The sequence below is a fragment of the Mustela nivalis genome, assembly GCF_964662115.1.
Source record: "Mustela nivalis genome assembly, chromosome: 1".
Taxonomy (NCBI): Eukaryota; Metazoa; Chordata; class Mammalia; order Carnivora; family Mustelidae; genus Mustela; species Mustela nivalis.
In genome coordinates this window covers 115,083,540-115,104,547 of record NC_139020.1, presented here as the reverse complement: position 1 = coordinate 115,104,547, position 21,008 = coordinate 115,083,540, and the positions used below count along the sequence as shown (strand labels likewise).

At 41.5% G+C, this 21,008-nt stretch overlaps 1 protein-coding gene across 8 annotated transcripts in view; it reads right to left on the bottom strand.

Annotated features, from left to right (window-relative positions):
- The window catches only part of RNF168 (ring finger protein 168), a 45,276-nt gene extending 24,551 nt beyond the window's left edge, over positions 1-20,725 (bottom strand). Inside the window, exons 1-3 of one of the 8 annotated variants that reach the window (XM_082699986.1) lie at positions 20,643-20,702; positions 19,710-20,046; positions 1,100-1,176 (exon numbers count right to left, since the gene is read on the bottom strand). In XM_082699986.1, coding sequence (XP_082556112.1) covers positions 1,100-1,176; positions 19,710-20,010 — 378 coding nt within the window. In that variant the 5' untranslated portion in view covers positions 20,011-20,046; positions 20,643-20,702. Of the gene's footprint in view, positions 1-1,099; positions 1,177-19,709 lie in introns of all 8 variants that reach the window. The other 7 variants (XM_082699985.1, XM_082699989.1, XM_082699984.1 and 4 more) reach the window with 7 other exon arrangements.
- Positions 20,726-21,008: the final 283 nt, after the last annotated feature.

Genomic DNA, 21,008 nt, shown 5'->3' with positions numbered 1-21,008 from the left:
GGGAAGTCTGCTTCTCCCCCTGACCCCTCCCCTCTCATGCTCTCTCTCTCATTCTCACTCTTTCTCAAATAAATAAATTTTGGGGGGGTGCCTGGGTGGCTCAGTGGTCTCTGCCTTTGGCTCAGGTCATGATCCCACGGTCCTGGGATGGAGCGCCACATCGGGCTCTCTGATCAGCAAGGAGCCTGCTTCCTCCCTTCTCTCTGCCTGCCTCTCTGCCTACTTGTGATCTCTGTCTGTCAAATAAATAAATAAAAATCTTAAAAAAAAATAAAAATAAAAAAAGAAAAAGAAAAAGAAAAAGAAAATACTGGGAACTATCATATCTTACTCTCTCTTGAGTAATACGCAGTGATTTTCAGGGGATATTACCAAATAAAAAAAGCAAAGTCCAAAAGAATATATAGTACGCAATATTTAATAAAACAAGAGCAATTATATATCAGTTTATCTTTACAAAAAACACCAAAAAAAGGATAAACCACACAGTGATAAAACTGGTTATCTACAATGTGGTGCACACAGGGTAGATAAGATACAGGAGGGAATATCCTCTCTGCGAATAACTTTTTATGTTATTTTTACTTTTAGGTGCATGTTAATATTCTACACATTCAAAAAATATACAAAGAAATTAATAAGGATGGGAGGGGATAAATGAAAAAAAATCACCATCACATAAGAGTGCCAATTATATGTAACGTTAGTAACTATTGTGAACACATGTAAAAAACAGATCTTTTGTAAAGTACATTAAAAATATTTATATTTCAATATATATTTTTTATACAGGAATATATGGGCACCTGAGTGGCTCAGTTAGTTAAATGTCCGACTCTTCATTTTGGCTCAGGTCATAACTATGGCTTATGGGATCAAGCCTCTCACAGGGCACCATACTGAGTGCCAAGCATGAAGCCTGCTTAAGAGTCTCTCTGTCCCTTTCCCTTTGCCCCTCCCTCCGACCACAGCGTACCCATACACCCTCTCTCTAAAAAGAAATAAAATATTTTTCTAAACAAATACAAAACTGTATGTAAAATCTGAAATTGAAAACACAGGAGTATTCTTCCAAAAAGAGTAACTACTTAGTACCTACCTTGCTTATCTCCTCCTCATATTCTCTTCTCAATTCCCCGGGCTTGCTTAATAAGCGAACGGGCTGACAGTCATCAACTGTTTCAGATCAAAGAAAGAAAATAATATTATAGGCAACACAGAATTTTATGGCTAGCTTTGGTCTTTCATTAAACCTGTATTAATATGAAAATGTGAAATTAGAAAAAAATGTAAAATCATTAATAGCTTAACTGGGGTGCCTGGGTGGCTCAGTGGGTTAAAGCCTCTGCCTTCAGCTCTGGTCGTGGCCCCAGGGTCCTGGGATGGAGCCCCACATGCGGCTCTCTGATCAGCAGAGAGCCTGTTTCCCTTCCTCTCTCTCTGCCTACTTGTAATCTCTGTCTGTCAAATAAATAAATAAAAATCTTAAAAAAAATCATTAATAGCTTAGCAATACCTACTCTATGGTGTGCCGTTTTCTTTTCTTCCCCTAAAGATTTTATTTTATTTTAATATTTTATTTACTTATTTGACAGAGATCACAGGTAGGTAGAGGCTGGCAGAGAGAGAGAGGGGGGGGGAAGCAGGCTTCCTGCTGAGCAGAGAGCCCAATGTGGAACTTGATCCCAGGACCCTGAGATCATGACCTGAGCCGAAGGCAGAGGCTTAACCCACTGAGCCACCCAGGCGCCCCTTAAGATTTTAGTTTTAAGTAATCTCTACACCCAACATATACCTCAAACTTACACCCCCAAGATCAAGAGTCAGGTATTCTTTTTTTGTTTTGTTTTGTTTTAGATTTTATTTATTTATTTGACAGACAAATCCCAAGTAGGCAGAGAGGCAGGTAGAGAGAGGGGGGAAAGCAGGCTCCCTGATGAGCAGAGCTCGATCCTAGGGCTCGATCCTAGGACCCTGGGATCATGACCTGAGCTGAAGGCAGAGGCCTTAACCCACTGAGCTACCCAACCGCCCCAAGAGTCACAGATTCTACTCGCTGTGCCAGCCAAGTGCCCCTATGAAATTCCACTTTTATTTTCTTTTTTTTAAGATTTTTTAATTTGTTTCTTTGACACACACAGAGAGAGAATGCACACAAGGAGAGGGAGTAGCAGGCATAGGGAGAGGAAGAAGCAGGCTTCCCACTGAGCAGGAGCCCAATGTAGGGCTCATTCCCAGCACACCTAAGCCGAAAGCAGACGCTTAACTGACTGAGCCACCCAGGTACCCCTTATTTTTAAAAGATTTATTTATTTAAGAGAGAGAGAGAGAGAGAGAGAGGGAGAGAGCATGCACATGAGTGGGGGGAGGGGCAAAAGGAAAGGGAGAAGATGACTCTCCCCTGAGCAGGGTGCCAGATAAGGGGTTCAATCCCAGGACGTGGGATCATGACCTGAGCTGAAGGCAGACACTTAACCAACTGACCCACCCAGGTGCCCCTGGAATTCCATTTTATTTTATTTTTCTTTTTAAAGATTTTATTTATTTATTTGACAGAAAGAGATCACAAGTAGGCGGAGAGGCAGGCAGAGAGAGAGAGGAGGAAGCAGGCTCCCTGCAGAGCAGAGAGCCTGATACAGGGCTGGATCCCAGAACTCTGGGATCATGACCTGAGCTGAAGGCAGAGGCTTTAACCCACTGAGCCACCCAGGCACCCCTGGAATTCCATTTTAAAAGAAGGTCCAGGGGGGCGCCTGGGTGGCTCAGTGGGTTAAAACCTCTGCCTTTGGCTCAGGTCATGATCCCAGGGTCCTGGGATCGAGCCCCACATCGGGCTCTCTGCTCAGCTGGGAGCCTGCTTCCTCCTCTCTCTCTGCTTGCCTCTCTCTGCCTGCCTCTCTGCCTGCTTGTGATCTCTATCTGTCAAATACATAAATAAAAAATCTTAAAAAAAAATAATAAATAATAAAATAAAATAAAATAAAGTCCAGGGTTGCATAGCTGGCTCAATTAGTGGAGCGTGTAACTCTTGATGTTGTGGTTGTGAGTTTTTTCTTTTTTTTTTTTTTAAAGATTTTATTTATCTATTCATGAGAGACAAAGAGAGATAGATGCAGAAGGAGATACAGGCAGGGGACCTGATGTGGGACTCAATCCCAGGACCCCGGGATTACAACCTGAGCCGAAAGCAAAGTTGAACCAACCAAGTCACCCAGATGCCCTGAGGTGGTGAGTTTGAACCCCATGTTGGGTTTAGAGATTACTTAGATAAATAAAACTTTAGAAAAAAAGAAAGAGAGAGAGAAAAGGAAAGAAAGTCCAGAGGTTTTCTGGTTCAAAATAGCACATGAATACATATACTTAACTCTTGTTCTAGAATATATTAAAATAACAGTACGAAAAAAATTTTTTAAAAGTAATCTTAAAACAGCAAAGAGATTGGGGGTCAATCAGTAAACAAGAAACTTTAACGAATTTCTAGAAAATGGGAAGCAGATATAAAAGAGATGACATATATCTGAATGAAGAAAAATGCAACGCTCAGAAAGGAAGATGAGGCGGGAGGAGATCTGCACCATATACTGGAAAAGCAGCCCAGGCTCAAAAACACAAGGCACAATAGAGACCACAGTGAGTTAAGTCGGGACAGGGAATTAAAAGTTCATGATCTGGGGGTGGAGGGGGTGGGGAAAGGAGAAAGTTTATGATCTGGGGTGCCTGGGTGGCTCAGATGGTTGGGCAGTTGCCTTTGGCTCCAACCATGACCCTGGATCCAGAATCCACCCTCATCAGGCTCCCTGCTCGGTGGGGAGTCTGCTCCTCCCTCTGACCCTCCCCCCCCATGCTGTTTTCTCATTCTCTCTCTCTCTCAAATAAATAAACAGAATCTTGATAAAAGAAGTTCACGATCTGTTAAATCAGAATACTTGGTGGGTAGGCGTTTCTTCCTAGATGTGTGTGTAAGTGCACATAAGCACATTCAAAGCTTATTTTAAAAGATGTATTTACGTATTTGAGAGAGGGCAGGAGCACTTGCGTGAGTAGGGGACGGGAAAAGGGAGAGCAGGTTTCCTGTTGAGTGTGGAGCCTGACCAGAGGCTGAATCCTACAATCTTGAGATCACGACCTGAGCCTAAACCAAGAGTCAGATGCTTAACCCACTGAGCCTCCCAGGAGCCCTTCAATGGTTATTTTTTAAAGAAACTGAATTGCCTAGACAGAACCAGTACAGTTGTAGTAACTCAGAACAAAACCCTCTAAAATCTGGAACTTAACAGTGGGAAAGCATAATGGCCAAGCATAACCTCCAACAATGTCTGCCAGTCACCAATGGAGCATAACCTCCAGCAATGTCTGCTAGTACCAAGTGTACAAAGTACACTTATACTTGTACATAAGTCACCTTATGTACAAGTAAGGTTATTCTAGGCCCTCATTTAAAATTTTTTTTTGAAAGGCCTCAATTTTATTTTTATTTATTTATTTATTTATTTATTTAAAAGATTTTATTTATTTGAGACAGACATCATAAGTAGGCAGAGAGGCAGGCAGAGAAGGCGGGGGAAGCAGGCTCACTGCTGAGCAGGGAGCCGGATGTGGGGCTAGATTACAGGACCCTGGGATCATGACCTGAGACAAAGACAGAGGCTTTAACCCACTAAGCAACCCAGGCGACCTGAAGGGCCTCATTTTTAAATGTGAAAGTAAAACCAAGAATCATCAGACATTTCAAACTAATCTAGAAGATTAAAGAAACACTAAGTCACAAGAGAGGGAAAAAAATCATCTCGAGTTAAATCTAGAAAAAGAGAACCCAACTGCTTGTTCACAGGGGAAGCTATTACTCAACTCCAGCTGACTCCTGCCACCAGGAAACTTAGATCCCTCCTTGCCATATTTTCTGATTTTTCAAAACTTCCAGAAATCTGTATTTTAAAGTGAAATCTCCCAATTTTAGATGTCAGCACTGAATGGGTCACAGAAAGCCTGACTGTAGGCTTTACACGGCTTATAGACCAGCAGTTTGCAAATTCACAGAAGAATTAAAAACAGTAATGTAACTCCTTAACAGGTAGCAATGAAGTATACCAAATTCTTATTTTAGTTGTTGAGGATTCATTTGAGGCAATATAGTGGGAAATACAGGAGAGAGTATAAAGCTCCTGAAAAAAATAGTAGGAGCTAGAAACGATGCCCAAGAAGACAGGAGGGACGGCAGCACCTCAATTATAGGACTTTTTTTTTTTTTTTTTTTTAAGATTTTAGTTATTTATTTGACAGAGCGATAGAGAGAGAGGCAACACAGCAGGGGCAGGAGAGGGAGAAGCAGGCTCCCTGCCGAACAAGGAGTCCAATGCGGGACTTGATCCCAGGACCCTTTGGATCATGACCCCAGCCAATGGCAGACGCTTAACAACTGAGCCACCGGGGCACCCAATTACAGCACTTCTGATAAAGGAGGATAGGGTATGTGTAGAGAGGTCGTGTAATACCAGATATGACAGCTTGAGGGTGGCAAATTTTTCCCATAAAGGCCAAGATAATAAATATTTTATGCTTTGCAGGCCACGTAGTCTTTGTTGCAGTGACCCAATTCCTGCAACTGTGGGCACAAACCAGACATTGATATAGACAAGTGCCTCTGTTCCAACAAAACTTCATTTCCAAAAAAAGATGGAGCCCAAATTTGGCCTGACTCTTGATTTCAGCTCAAGTCATGATCTCAGTGTCATGAGACTGAATCCTGCCTGGGGCTCCACGCTCAGTGGAGTCAGCTTGAGATCTCTCTCCCTCTCTCTCTTAAATAAAATCTTTTTAAAAAGCTTAAAATGGTAAATTTTCTGTTATATGCATTTTACCACCATAAAAACAACAACAATCAAAACTTCTGTTAAGAAGAAAACCACAGGAGGATGCTTGTTTCCTTCCCCTTAGAGAGCAGCATGCTCTTTGTGGGCATTTTGTAGAACAAAAGCCACCTCGGATCACCCATAACCCATGGTTAATGTTTTGGGTGGCAACGCTGGATTTTCACTTAAATATTTAAAATGGCTTTGGAATAAACATTAAAAAAGAAAAAACGAAACCACAGAGGTATAACGCAGGCACCAAAGGCCCCACATAAGCAAATCAAGATTTAATACCTAACCTAACTTCAACGTCAGCCTCCTCAAATATAACCTCAAACTGGAATTTCATGTAGGCCAACCCCTGAGAGACCCCTTCCCCCTTAGGAGGGGGACCTTGCCCAAACATTGCATTCCTTGTTAATAAATATTATTATTTGTTAAATATGTTTTTAAATGTTTATGTTTTTAATTTTGTTTTAAATTTAAATATTTGTTTTATTTGTTTTTATTTAAGAGAGGGAGTAGGCGTGTGGGGGAGGGTGCAGGGGGAATCTCAAGCCGACTCAATGCTGAGTGCCAAGATTGATGTGGGGCTCGACCCCACGACCCTAAGATTGTGACCAGATTCAAAATCATAAGCCAGATTCTCAACCAACTGAGTCACCCAGGCAACCCATCATTTTTTTTTTTTTTTTAAATGACTCCTCTCTGCCGTTCTTTTCCTGTAGCTCAGAGGAGCCCTCTACTGCTTGCTGGATAAGAATTCAATAAAGTCAAACAGATCTTTAAATTTACTGGTTAAATTTTGTTTTTTAATACTTCTATATGACAAATATCACAAAATTAAACAAGTGGGAGAAGTTACTTGCAAATACATAAATCAACAGAGAATTAAATTTTCCCACTGTACTAAATATTGCAGTCTTACAATGAGTGTTCTCCTGAGCAGCCAAGATTCATTAAAGGAATTTTATCCTCATACTCTTTACTTTATTCTGAAAGAAAAATCCAAGTTAAAGAACTGAATGTTCAAAATTGGGCCAAAACCAAAAAAGTCACAATAAGCCTAACTTGAACAATTCAAGTTGTTCAAGGCTTGAACAATTCAAGCCTAACTGAAAGTTTATTCAAGCCTAACTGAAAGTTTATAAAATCACTTTTATCACTCAATTTGACTCCGCTTGCATCATCATGGAAATAAGAGTTTTCTTCTCCCAATTAAATCTGCTCATCTAATCTTCCTCTGAAACCTGTAAGTTTCCTTGATTCTTCCTAGTTTCTAGCAGTTTGCCACCAATCTTTGGTATTCATTGGAGATGCAACACTCCAACCCTCTGTCTTCACATAGTGTTCTCACTGTGGGTTTTCATATCCTCCTCCTCCTGTGTATGTCTGTCTCTGTTCAGTTTTCCCCTTTTAATGAGGACACCAGTCATAATAGATTAAGGCCCACAACACTAATGATCTAAACTTGACTAACTCTGTAAAGATCCTATTTCCAAATAAGGTCCAAAAAACAAAGTATTAGAGGCTAGTATTTCAACATATGCTTTTAAGAAAACACAATTCAATATATTTCTGGTCTTCACCGAAAAACTGTAAAATATTACTGAGAGAAACTGAAGACCGAAATGAATGGAGAGAGAGACTATCTTCATGGGTACAAAAGCTCTATGTTGTTACGATGTCAATTCTCCCCAAACTGATCTAAAGATTCAACACAACCCAAGTCAACCCCTACTATGCTCTTGTTAGAAAATGAAAGATGATGAAAAATCTACATGAAAATAGAAAGGACCTAGAATACCCAAAGCCAACATGAAAAATAATAATAAAGTTGGAGAGCTATTATGATGTGAGTTTGACTTTCCATAAAGCCACAGTAATCAACAGTGTGATTTTAACATTAAAGTCAACAAATCAATGGAACAGAATAGACTCACACTGGGTAAGAAAAGCCATTTCGACAAAGGTACAGGAGTAGGTGGTATCTGTATAGGAAAAAATTAACCATAACCCCTATCTCAAGGTATTCACAAAATTTGAAATGGACCATAAACCTAAACATAAAAGCTAAAACTATAAAGCTTTTAGGGGAAAAAAAATATAAGTACTTTTTTCTTAAGATTTTTAAATTGGACAGAGACACAGCGAGAGAGGGAACACAAGCAGCAGGAGTAGAAGAGGGAGAGAAGCAGGCTTCCCTCTAAGCAGGGACCCCAATGTGGGGCTCAATTCCAGGACCCTGGGATCACGACCTGAGATGAAGGTAGAAGCTTACCGACTGAACCACCCAGGTGCCTCCACAGAAACACTTTTTTCAAAGATTTATTTGTTTGAGGGAGAGAATCCCGAGCAGACTCCATGTTGAGTGCAGAGCCTGACTCTCGAGGCCTAATCCCATGACCCATGAGATCATGACCTGAGCCAAAAACAAGAGCTGTATGCTTAACTAACTGAGCCACACAGATGCCCCAGAAATATTTTAATATTACTATAAAGGATAAAGTTTTTTAGGATATAGAAAGCAATAACCATAAAAGGGAAAGCTTATTAATTAGACTTCATGAAAATTAAAAAGTTCAGCTCAACAGATTACCTGATTGGCTCAGTCAGTGGAGCATAAGACTCTTGGTCTTGAGGCTATGAGTTTGAACCTCAAGTTGGGTGTAGAGATTACTTAAAATAAATAAGTAATAAAATCTTGGAAAAAAACATTCAGCTCATCAAGACACTATTAAGAAAACAAGCACAATAAATAAATAAATAAATAAAATCTTTATAAATAGTAATACAAAGATAACTCTAGAAGCAAAAGATTCCAAAGATACTTCATAATGGAAGATATATAAATGGTCAATAAACAATAAAAACAGACTCAACATCATCAGTCAACAGGAAATGCAAATTAAAACTACAATGAGATAAGACTACAAATCTATCAGAATGGTTAAAACTAAATAGAGATAGGTAACATCAAATGTTAGTGAGCATGTTGTGAATGAACTGAAGGTATCCTCCCAAACGCCACCCAATTCTGTGTTGAAACCCTAACCCAACCCTATAGTTTTTGGAGGTAAAGCTTAGGGAATAATTAGGTCAGAAGTGTAGCTTCTGGCTCACTGGCTGGTTTTAGTGCCTATACAAGAGGCCAGAGAGCGAGCTAACATTCCACCAGGTGAAGACATAACCAGGAAGAGGGCATTCACAACGAACTAAGTCAGACAGCCTCTAGATCTTGGACTTCGCAGCCTCCAGAACTATGGAAAAATAAACTTCTTTGTTAAAGCCACCCAGTCTATATACTTTGTTACAGCAGTCCAAATTAAGACAGATGTGCAGAAACCAGAATTTGAAAATATTGTTGCTGGGATTAGAAAATAATACAACCATTTTGGAAAATAACAGTACATAGTTTTTTCTTCTTTTTTCCCAAACCCACTGCCTGTTTATTAATATATAATGTATTATTTGCCCCAGGGGTGCAGGTCTGTGAATCACCAGGCTTACACATTTCACAGCAGATAGTACATAATTTCTTATATAACCAAACATATACCTACTCTAAGCAATTCCACTCCCAGGTATTTGCCCAAGAAAACACAAAAACACATGACTACAAAAAAGCAAAACGAAACAAAACTACTTCAAGAATCTTAACAACAGGGTGCCTGGGTGGCTCAGTGGGTTAAGCCTCTGCCTTCAGCTCAGGTCATGATCTCAGGGTCCTGGGATCAAGTCCCTCGTCGGGCTCTCTGCTCAGCAGGGAGCCTGCTTCCTCCTCTCTCTCTCTCTGCCTGCCTCTCTGCCTACTTGTGATCTCTGTCAAATAAATAAATAAAATCTTAAAAAAAAAAAAAAAAAAAAAAAAAGAATCTTAACAACAACTTTATTCCCAATAGCCCAAATCTGGAAACAGCTGAGACACCAAGAACCGGAGAAGTGCCAATAAAGTATACTATAGTTAATAGTAGGATGATACTTTAACAAGAAATGAACTACTAATACCCTCAAGATGAATCTCAAACATTAGTAAGTAAAAATTAGTAAGTAAAAAAATCTTACGCTAAAGTATATACACAACATGATTACTATTATAGGCTGAACTGTATCCCCCAAAAAGATACACTGAAGTCCTAATATTGGTACTAAGAATGGGACCTTCCTGGGAAATGGCTGTTGTGGACATAACTGAATTCATAGTGGAGTAGGATGGGCCCTTAATGCAATATCGCTGGTATCCTTATAAAAAAGGAGAGAGATAGAGAGTGGAGACAATCATGTAAGGTACAGGTAGAACGCCATGTGACTATGGAGGCAGAGATTAGAGTTATGCAGCTGTAAGCCAAGGAGTACCATGAACTATCAGCAACACCCACGAGCTAAGAGAAGACATGAAAAAACAGGAAAGAAAGAAAGAAAAGAAAAGAAAGGCAGGCATGGAACAGATTCTCCTCTAGAGCCTTTAAGAGAATACATCCCTGCTGACACCCTGATTTTAGGTTTCTAGCCCCCAGAATTGTGGGAAAATAAATTTCTGTTGAGCCACCTAGTTTGTGGTACTTCATTATATGAACCCTAGTAAACTTATAGAATTCCATGTATATGAAGTTCTGGAAAAGGCAAAACTTACCTATGGTGGGGAAAAAAATAAAACCACTGGTTGACTTATGGAGGGGAGGGGGTGGAGATTAACTAGAAAGGACATGAGGGTACCTTCAAAGGTGATGGTAATACTTTGTACTTTTATAAGGGTTCATGTTACAAGAGGTTATATATATGTGAACACTCAGTGAAGGTACAATTAAGATTTGTGCATTACACTGTATGTAAATTTACGTTAAAAGAGTTATAAGCTGGGCGACTGGGTGGCTCAGTGGGTTAAGCCTCTGCCTTCAGCTCAGGTCATGATCTCAGGGTCCTGGAATCGAGGCCCGCATCGGGCTCTCTGCTCAGCGGGGAGTCCGCTTCTCCCTCTCTCTGCCTGCCTCTCTGCCTACTTGTGATCTCTCTTTCTCTCTATTTCAAATAAATAAATAAAATCTTAAAAAAAAAAAAAGAGTTATAAGCTAACATTGATCCCTCATTGATCCCTCATAATATGTGTACTTAAATATTTAAGGGAAACTGAAATGAAAAAAAAAAAAAAGAAAAAAGATCCGTGACACAGCAAATATAAAATATTGTCCATGGTGCCTGGCTCAGGTTACAATTCCAGGACCCTGGGACTGAACCCCACATTGGGCTCCCTGCTCATTGGGGAACCTGCTTCTTCCTCTATCTACCTCTGCAGCTCCCTGTTTGCTCTGTCTCTCTCTCTCTCAAATAAATAAATAAAATCTTAACTAAACTAAAATACTGCCAGGATGCAGTGGCTCGGTGAGCTAAGCGTCTACCTTTGGTTCAGGTCAAGAACCCAGGGTCCTGGGATAAGTCCTGCATTGGGCTCCTTGCTCAGTGGGGAGCCTGCTTCTCCCTTGGCCTGCTTTGCCTGCTGCTTCTCATTTGTGCTCTTTCTCTCACTCTCTCTGACAAATAAGTAAAATCTTTTTAAAAAAATAAAATAAGTAAAATAAAATACTGTCAAATCTCATTATGGATATATAACAGTTTACTATAGAATTCTTTCAACTTTTCTATATGTTTAAAATTTTTCAAAAAAAATTTTTTTTCATAACAAAATGCTGAAAAAAAAATAAGTACACTACCAAAATTTCTTTTTAAGAAAAAGGACACCTGGGTGGCTCAGTCATTAGGCTTCTGCCTTCACTGGGATCGAGCCCCGCATCCGGCTCCCTGCTTGGCGGGAAGCCTGCTTCTCCCTCTCCCAATACCCCTGCTTGTGATCCCTCTCTCGCTGCGTCTCTACCAAATTAATAAATAAAATTAAAAAAAAAAAAAAAGAAGAAAGAAAGAAAGAAACAAAAACCAAGTGTTGGTAGAATGTGGTTCAACTACAACTCTCATACATACTGGTACGACTATAAATTGGTAAAACCACTCTGGAAAACTGGCAAGATCTTCTAAGGCCTATTCTACATGTAACACCCACCATGGGGTGGTCTTAGACTATACTCAACATTTAAACTCAGAAAATGACCATAGGATCACATCTGGCATTAATCTAATAGCATGAGAACAAGGAGGCCAGATAATTCTTCCTCTACAACAACCAGCATTTCTTATAGCAACAATAAAGGCACAGGTTCCTCACAAGGAACATGCTCAGTTAAAACGGTCACTATTCCCAGAAAAGCACAAAGCACAATATCCCAATCAGTATTTATAATTCCGTCCAATAGAGGGGCAATTTGTCAGTTGGGGATCATTTTTCCCATTAAACAATGTTGCCTAGTAACATCATTAACATTCTTAGCCTCAGGTTTTGGGGGAAATAAAACTAGAGATTTAATCAAAGGATGGATCCTCATCTAGCACAGGAAAGGATTTAACTTTTTTTTTTTTTAGTGGCACCTGGAGAGCTCAGCGGGTTAAGCCTCTGCCTTTGGCTCATGTCATGATCTCAGGGTCCTGGGATCAAGCCCTGCATCAAAGCCCTGCTTCCCCTGCCCACCCCCCTCTGCCTACTTGTGATCTCTTGTTTTCTGTGTCAAATAAATTTTTAAAAAATCATTAAAAATAAATTTAAAAAATAAGGGATTTTATTTATTTGTCAGAGAGAGCGAATCTGCACAAACAGGGGAGCAGCAGGAAGGAGAAGCAGGCTTCCTGCTGAGCAAGGAGCCCATGTGGGACCTGATCCCAGGATCCTGTTATTATGACCTGAGCCAAAGGCTGATGCTAACCTATTGAGCCACCCAGGCATCCCAAGATTTAACTTTTTATCTACACTCTGTGAACCCCAAATTCCATTCTTAGGTATATGAATATAGCCAACAGAAATGTAGACATAAGTTCACCAAAATACAAGTATAAAAATGTTACAGCACTATTCATAACAGCCCAAAATGCCCAATATCAATGGATGTAACATTTTTCATTGTTTTCACTATTTAATATCCATACAACATAGTACTATACAGCAGTGAAAACAAACCCATGTCACATATATCATGGATCAATTTCCCAATATATGCTATAGATATGCTATCTAAAGAAGCCAGACACAAGACACAAGATGCCCTTTTTTAAAAGGTTCAGAACAGGTAAAAACAATCTATGGTGTCAAACGTCAGGAGAGTAGTTACAGGGACGGCAAGTGACTAGAGACTGGGCCACAAGGAAAACTTAGGAGTTCTGGTAAAGTTCTGGGTCTTGGCCTGAATGCTGGTTATACAGACATTTTCACTTCAAAAATTCACTGAACTGCAGATTTACAATTTGCACACTTTGGCGGGGGGGGGGGGAGCAAGCGTGCACAAGCAGGTGCACATGCACTTGGGCAGGGGAAGGAAGGGCAGAGGGAGAGGGAGCCAAGCAGGCTCCATTTCACAACCCTAAGATTGTGACCTGAGCCGAAATCGAGAGTTGGATGCTTAACTGACTGAGCCACCCAGGAGCCCTTGATTTGTACACTTTTGTATATACGTTATACTACAATAGAATTTATTATGAAAAATCACGGAGAATCAACCTCCGGGACAGTAAAGTGAGGAGATCTGTAGAAGAGTTCTTCAACAAAACAACCACAACTAGAGAATAGATAACTGGTCCTATAAAAATCCCTGGAAATTATCCTAGGAACATATAGCAAATGAAGAAATATTTCCTTCAAAACTTACTAAATCTAATTAAGAAAAATGAGAAACTCTGGCACTTGAGCCATAACCACCTCCCCCCACTCCCCAGCTAAACAAGAGGGAGGCTCCATTCCAAGCGGGGTTGCCAAGCCAGGGCTCCCTGTCTCCCCAGCTCCAGGTAAAGCGCTATGGGATCCCTCTGGGAGAAACAAACTGCCAACATGTCTTATCCCTTCCAACTCACTGTTGCAGAGGCTGAATTCCAGATAAGTGGACCTGAGAGACTGTGGGCTCCCTTCCTCCATCCACTTTAAACGTACAGAGGAGAAACATTACCCCCAGCACAGCAGGTAGAGAACACTATGGCCCCATTGCCCTCAACACAGCTCATTTATAGGGCAAAGGTTCTAGGGCAGGCAAGCCAATTAGACTGGAGGCTACTCTGCCAGCCTACTGTCTTGTTCATAAAGAAGCCAGCCATCGTCTTGCCTCTAGCTCTAGAACATTGACTCAGCTTTTGCCCACGGAAAGAGGCAGACCATAAGAACTGAGAGCTCCAAAGATCTCCCGCAAAGAAAATAAGTTTATTTAGAACAGAATGTGGAGAAGTCCAAGCATTAACACCAGTTTGCATACCTGGCTCAGTCAGTTAAGCATCTGCCTAGGGCTCAGGTCGCAATCTCAGGATCCTGGGATGGAGCCCTGCTTCTCCTTCTCCTTCAGCCCCTCCCCCACCCTCGTGGTGGGGATATAAATAAATAAAATCTTTATTAAAAAAAAAAACAACAAAAAAAAACACAAGTTTTGGTGGTAAGCACTTAGAAGGCCAATGGAGTGCTGTCAGCAAAATGGAGAGCAGGCAGCTCCAAGCTCTCATCCCTCCATATAGACATCAAAAAACAAGTAGAAACTATCAGAGCCAACATTGTCAGAACCTGGAGAACAATCAAAGGTTTACCAACCAAGAAAATGGTGAATCAAGTAAAAGGCAACTTCAAAACAGTAGGAAAGATTTTTACTCTTGTCCCACCTCCTCCTTAGTGTAGTGGCAGTTTTAAAGGATGCCCACATTCTCAGAATAGGCCACTGGTTCCTATTCTATAGGGGGTGGAACATACCTAGGGCAAGACACATGCTCCAAAAACACACAAGACCCCCAGACTTTCACCTTGGGCTGATCCCTAGGCTCAGTGCAAGCCTGGCTAAGGGGTGAAGGACCGCCTCTGCACTGAGCCAATGTTCCAAGACAAAAAGTGCTTTTTTTTCTTTTTGTTGTTGTTGTTTTTAGCTCCTGACATTAAAGGAAATCTGTCAAAATGCTAACTAAACGCAAGCTAAGGCACAGAGACTTACGTGACCACATACAAGACATGTAGTCTTTGCAAAAATAGTTTGGGAAGTTAGTAAACAAATGGACTATTACAGCCTTCAACAATCAAAATAATGGTAAACTCTGAGGAAAGGGAAGAATCTGACTTCAGCATCACCTCATTCAAATGTCTAATTTTCGAAGAAAAAAAAATCACAAGGCATACAAAGAAACAAGAAAGGATGGACAATTCAAAGGAATGAAATAAGTCAACAGAAACTATTTTTGAGGGGGTCCAGACATCAGATTTACTACCTAAAAACTTTAAAACAGCAATTTTATCAACAAATGGCACTGGGAAAACTGGATATCCACACATAAAAAAATGAAGATGGACCTTATCCCATACCATATTTAAAAAATTAACTCAAGGGTGCCTGGGTGGCTCAGGGTGAAAGCCTCTGCCTTCGGCTCAGGTTGTGATCTCAGGGTCCTGGGATGGAGCCTGCATTGGGCTCTCTGCTCAGCGGAGGGCCTGCTTCCCTTCCCCTCTCTCTGCCTGCCTCTTTGCCTGCTTGTGATCTCTGTCTGTCAAATAAATAAATAAAATCTTAAAAAAAAAAAATTTACTCAAAATGGATTAGACCTAAATTAAGACCTAAAACTATAAAGTTCCTAGAAGAAAACAGGGAAAAAGCTTCATGACATTGAAATTAAACAATGATTTTTTGGATATAACACCAAAACCACAAGCAACAAAACCAAAAATAGACAAACAGGACTACATCAAACTTAAAAATTTCTGCGCATCAAAGGACACAATTATCAGAGTGGAATGGCAACCTATGGTATGGGAGAAAATATGCAAATCACATCTGATAAGGAGTTAATATCTAGAATATAAAAACACCACCAACAACTCAATAATAAAAAACCAAATAAGCAAATAAAAAAAAATGAGCAATTAAAATGAGCGGAAAAAAGACCTGAATTTCTCCAAAGAAGATAAACAAAGGGCCAAAAAACACATGAAAAGATGTTCAAAATCATTAGGGAAATGTAAATCAAAATCACAATGAGATAGCATCTCATTCCCATTAGGATGGTTCCATCTGAAATAAACAACAACAAAAACAAAACAAACCCCAGAAAGTAAGAAAGTAACAAGTGCTGAGAAGGATATAGAAAAATGGAGTCCTTGCACACTGCTGGTGGGAATAAGAGTGCAGCTGCTACGGAAAAATATGGCATGCTCTCAAAACAAACGAACAAAAAAACAACCCACAAAACAAACAAACTGAAAGGCAGAATTAGCATATAATCCAGCAATTCCCTCCTGGGTACATACTCAAAGGAGCTGAAAGCAGGAACTCAAAAAAAACTCCTGTACACCACTGTTCTCAGGACCATTATTCACAATAGCCAAAAGGTAGAAGTAACCCAAGTGTCCAGTGATGAATAAACAAAATGTGGTAAATATATTCAATGGAATATTATTCAGCCATAGAAAGGAATGAAATTCTTTTTTTTTTTTAAAGTAGGCTCCACAACGGGCACGGAGCCCAACAAGGGGTTCAAACTCACGACCCAGAGATCAACACCTGAGCTGAGATCAAGGGGGCTGGATGCTTAACCGACTGAACCATACAAGCGCCACAGAAAGGAATGCAATTCTAACACATGCTACACAATGGATGAACCCTGAAGACATCTAAGTGAAATAAGCCAGATACAAATGGACAAATACTATGATTCTACTTATATAAGATACCTAAAGTGGTCAAATTCATAGAAACAGAATGGTAATTAAAGGTCTGGAGGGAGAGGAAACTGAGGAGTTAATATTTAATGGGTATGGAGTTTCAGTTTGGGAAGATGAAAGCGTTCTGGAGAAGAATGGTGATGATTGTACACCTGTGTGACTACACTTAATGCTACTGAACTGTACAATTAAAAACAGTGCAGGGGCGCCTGGGTGGCTCAGTGGGTTAAGCGGCTGCCTTCGGCTCAGGTCATGATCTCAGGGTCCTGGGATCGAATCCCGCATCGGGCTCTCTGCTCAGCAGGGAGCCTGCTTCCTCCTCTCTCTCTTTCTGCCTGCCTCTCTGCCTACTTGTGATCTCTCTCTGTCAAATATATAAATAAAATCTTAAAAAAAAAAAAAAAAAAAAAGTGGAGGGGCGCCTGGGTGGCTCAGTGGGTTAAGCCTCTGTTTTCAGCTCAGGTCCATGGTCTCAGGGTCCTGGGATCAAGCCCAGGGCTCTCTGCTCAGTGGGGGGCCTGCCCCCACCCTCCCACCCCACCCCCCGCCACCTGCCTCTCTCCCTACTTGAGATCTCTGTCAAATAAATAAATAAAATCTTAAAAAAAAAAAAACAAAAAAAAAACCCCACAGCGGAAACGGTAAATTTTGTGATGCATACTCTATGACAATTAAAAAGACACACATACTAAGGTACCTCACACCTACTAGGATGTCTATTTGAAAAATAAAAATTTAGAAAACACCAAAAAACCATTGGATAAAAAGCGTTGGTGAGGATGTGGAGAAACTGAAACCATTATATACTGCAGGTGGGAATGTAGAATGGCACAGCACCATGGAAAAGTTTGGCAGTTCCTTGAAAAGTTAAACATAGAATTACCATATGAGGGATGCCTGGGTGGCTCAGTCACTAAAAGCATCTGCCTTCAGCTCACCTCATGATCCCAGAGTTCTGGGATGAGTCCTTGCTCAGCGGGGAGCCTGGTTCTCCCTCTGCCTGCTCTGCCTGCTGCTCTCCCTGCTGTGTGCTCTGTTTCTGACAAATAAATAAATAAATAAAATTTTTAAAAAATCCTTTCTACATTAAAACAAACAAACAAACAAACAAAAACAAAAGAATTACCATATGACCCAACACTTCCACTCCTAGGCACATACACAAAGAACAGGAAATATTCAAATACTTATACAGGAATATTTATATCAGCACTACTCCAATAGCCCAAAAATGGAAACAATGCAAGTGTCCAACAATGGATCAAGATATAAACAAAATATATACAATCCAGAAAATATTATTCAGCTCTACAAAGGAACGAAGTACTGATACATTCTACAACTATGTATAATCTTGGAAACATCAAGTGAAAGAAGTCTGACATAATAGATCATATATTGTATGAATTCACTTGTATGATCTATCTAGTACAAGCAAATTCATGGACACAAAGTTGACAGAAACTTGGGAGGAAAGGATGGGAAAGGAGAAGAATGGGGAGTCACTGCCAAATGGTTAAAGAATCTGGGGTGATGGAAAAGATTTGGAGGGGCACCTGGGTGGCTTAATCAGTTAAGTGTCTGCCTTCAGCTCAGGTCAGGATCCCAAGGTCCTGGGATGGATACACCTGCATCAGGATCCCTGATCATCCGGGAATCTGCTTCTCCATCTACCCACCCCCGTCCCTTTGCTCTCTCTCAATAAATAAAATCTTTAAAAAAATTTGGGTGGGGGCACTTGGGTGGCTCAGTGGGTTAAGGCCTCTGCCTTTGGCTCAGGTCATGATCCCAGGGTCCTAGGATCGAGCCCCGCATCAGGCTCTCTGCTCGGCGGGGAGCCTGCTTCCCCCTCTCTCCCTGCTTGCCTCTCTGCCTACTTGTGATCTCTGTCTGACAAATAAATAAATAAAACCTTTAAAAAAATTTTTTTGGAAACATAGTGGTGATGGTTGTACACTGTGAATATAATTAATACCACTGAATTGTGCACTAAAAATCATTAAAATGGCAAATTCTATGCTATATATTTTTAACCACAATACTGGAAAACCTAAGGATGTGAAATACCAAAACAAGTGAACTGTACACTTTAAATGTATCAAATCTATGTGCAGATACCAATAGTGGTTTTAATAAAGCACAACTACTGCTGAAAACATCATTAAAATGGCAAATTTGTTACACATATTTAGCAAAATAAAAGTAATTCCCCCAAAAAAGGCAAATACACCAGACCGCAAGCACCATATTCAAAGTCTAGACAAAAAACACTGCCTGGTGTAAGGATCACCCAGGTGTGCTAGAGTCAAGTGTTTAGTATGGGGCACACTGAATAGCTAGCTACTGAGGGTACGGGGTGGGCGGCTTTATATAAAAATAACTGAACCGGGGCGCCTGGGTGGCTCAGTGGGTTAAAGCCTTTGCCTTCGGCTCAGGTTGTGATCCCGGGATCCTAGGATCCAGCCCTGCCTCTGACTCTGCTAGGCAGGGAGCCTGCTTCTTCCTCCCTCTTTTCTTTGCCTGCCTCTCTGCCTACTTGTGATCTCTGTCTGTCAAATGAATAAATAAAATCTTAAAAAAAAAAAAAAAAAGAATAACTAAACTAGATGGAACTGGTCCCTGAAAGCTATTTGAGGTTCACTGCATGCTTAAGGGAAAAATTAAATGAATGGAGATATACTGCTGTAGTCAAGTAAGTTAAAGAAAACAACTGAAAGTAAAAGAAACAGTAATACAGGAATCCAGTACCTTCTGTACTTCTGGGGTTGCTCTACTGACTACTGCTCATCTGTGGATATTTATATAACTTTCACATGACTGAACTGCTCTATGTGGGCCATTCTTCTGGTTTGTTTCTTTGTCATTTTCAATCCAACAAACAACTGAATGCAGCCTGGACATCCTCTCAATTAACAAAACGTTACCATCGACCTCAATCAACATTTTGGGGCCCATAAAACCCAAATCTCCAATAAAGATTTAGACTAATATTAATCGGCTTTTTGTTCTTTTCGAAAATGGATTAGTGGTGATTCACTTTTTAAAGGATTTTGATTTTTCAGACAACACGGACGCAGGGTTTTACTCACCTATTTCCTCCGATTCCTGCCCAGAGACTCTAAGCTTGCATTCCTTCGGATAGTGTTTTTGGATTAATTCCCACAGTTCCATGTTGACAAGAGAATTTCTTCGGGTGTGGTATCGGGTCCACGAAGAGACCCGGCGGCGACAGAAGGGACAGCATAGACTTGCCTTTTCGACAGTCGATTGGAAGCATGGGTTACAGAGCGTGTGATTACAAGGCAGTGTTACGGGCTCGATTAGGATTTCCACACAGATGCGGCACAGGCATTCCGACAAGGAGGGGATGGCGTTTTGGGGTACAGCCATTTTTATATGCTAAAAAGGCACACTCAACATCAATACCTGAAAGAGAAAGAATCTTAATTCCGGCCCAACTACGGAGAAAGGAAACTAACACCTTTGTGCTTAAATATTACGCCCAGTAGCGTATCAGAATTCAGAGACTGGGAGCATCCCATAACGTCTTGAAGCAAAAGGGCGCTTTACGATCCAGGGAGACGGGGCTGCCCCGGAAGGCGGCGTGTTTATCCATGTTTAAGACAAATGTCGGGTAATGAAACGAACCTTTCCGTCGGGAGACCGAGGCTGCTCCGAGGCATTAACACAACCGTTGCGGCAAGGCCGACGGTGCGCTCCAGCTCTCCCGCGCGGCGGGAGGGACGCGCCAAGTTCCCCTCCTCCCTCTTACCCGCGGAGGGTGCTCCCGTAGCTCCCGGCTGCCAAGCCCGAGGCCGCCCAGGCGCGAAGCTCGGGGCCGCAGCTCCGGGAAGAACGCTGTTTCCGCCCGGGCGCCGGGCTGCGCGGGAGCACGACTTCCGTTTTACCGTTGCTGTGGCAGCAGCACGTGAGCCCCCACGTTCCACCTTTCGTGCACCTTGAGCCGTTTCCCGGCGCTCTGAGCCCACAGTCCCCTTTCTTCGCTCAGCCCCAAACCTAACCTTGGCAGCGGCGCCGTAGCAACCCGACAAGGGCCAGTGACGTCACAACTGCTCCACCAAACGGCCCCTCCCACCCAGAGACCCGCCCAAGGGCCGACACAGCTGACGTTCGGCTGGGCGGGACTTCCGGGTCCTGTGCGCGCCGCCCGCCCCGGCCTGCGCCGCTCCCGCCCGGCCAAGGGCCCGCCCCTTACGTTACAGTCCCTTTCACCTCGGACGGCAGTGAGTGTCCTGAGGTTAAGGGAAGCGTCAAGACAAATTAAGGACCAAACAGAAATTTGAAAATTCTTCCCTCTTCTTAAAATCTGCTCCTCAGACTACTTTTCTGTTTCTGCTATCGTACCAAACCTCTCAGGTCGCTTTCTA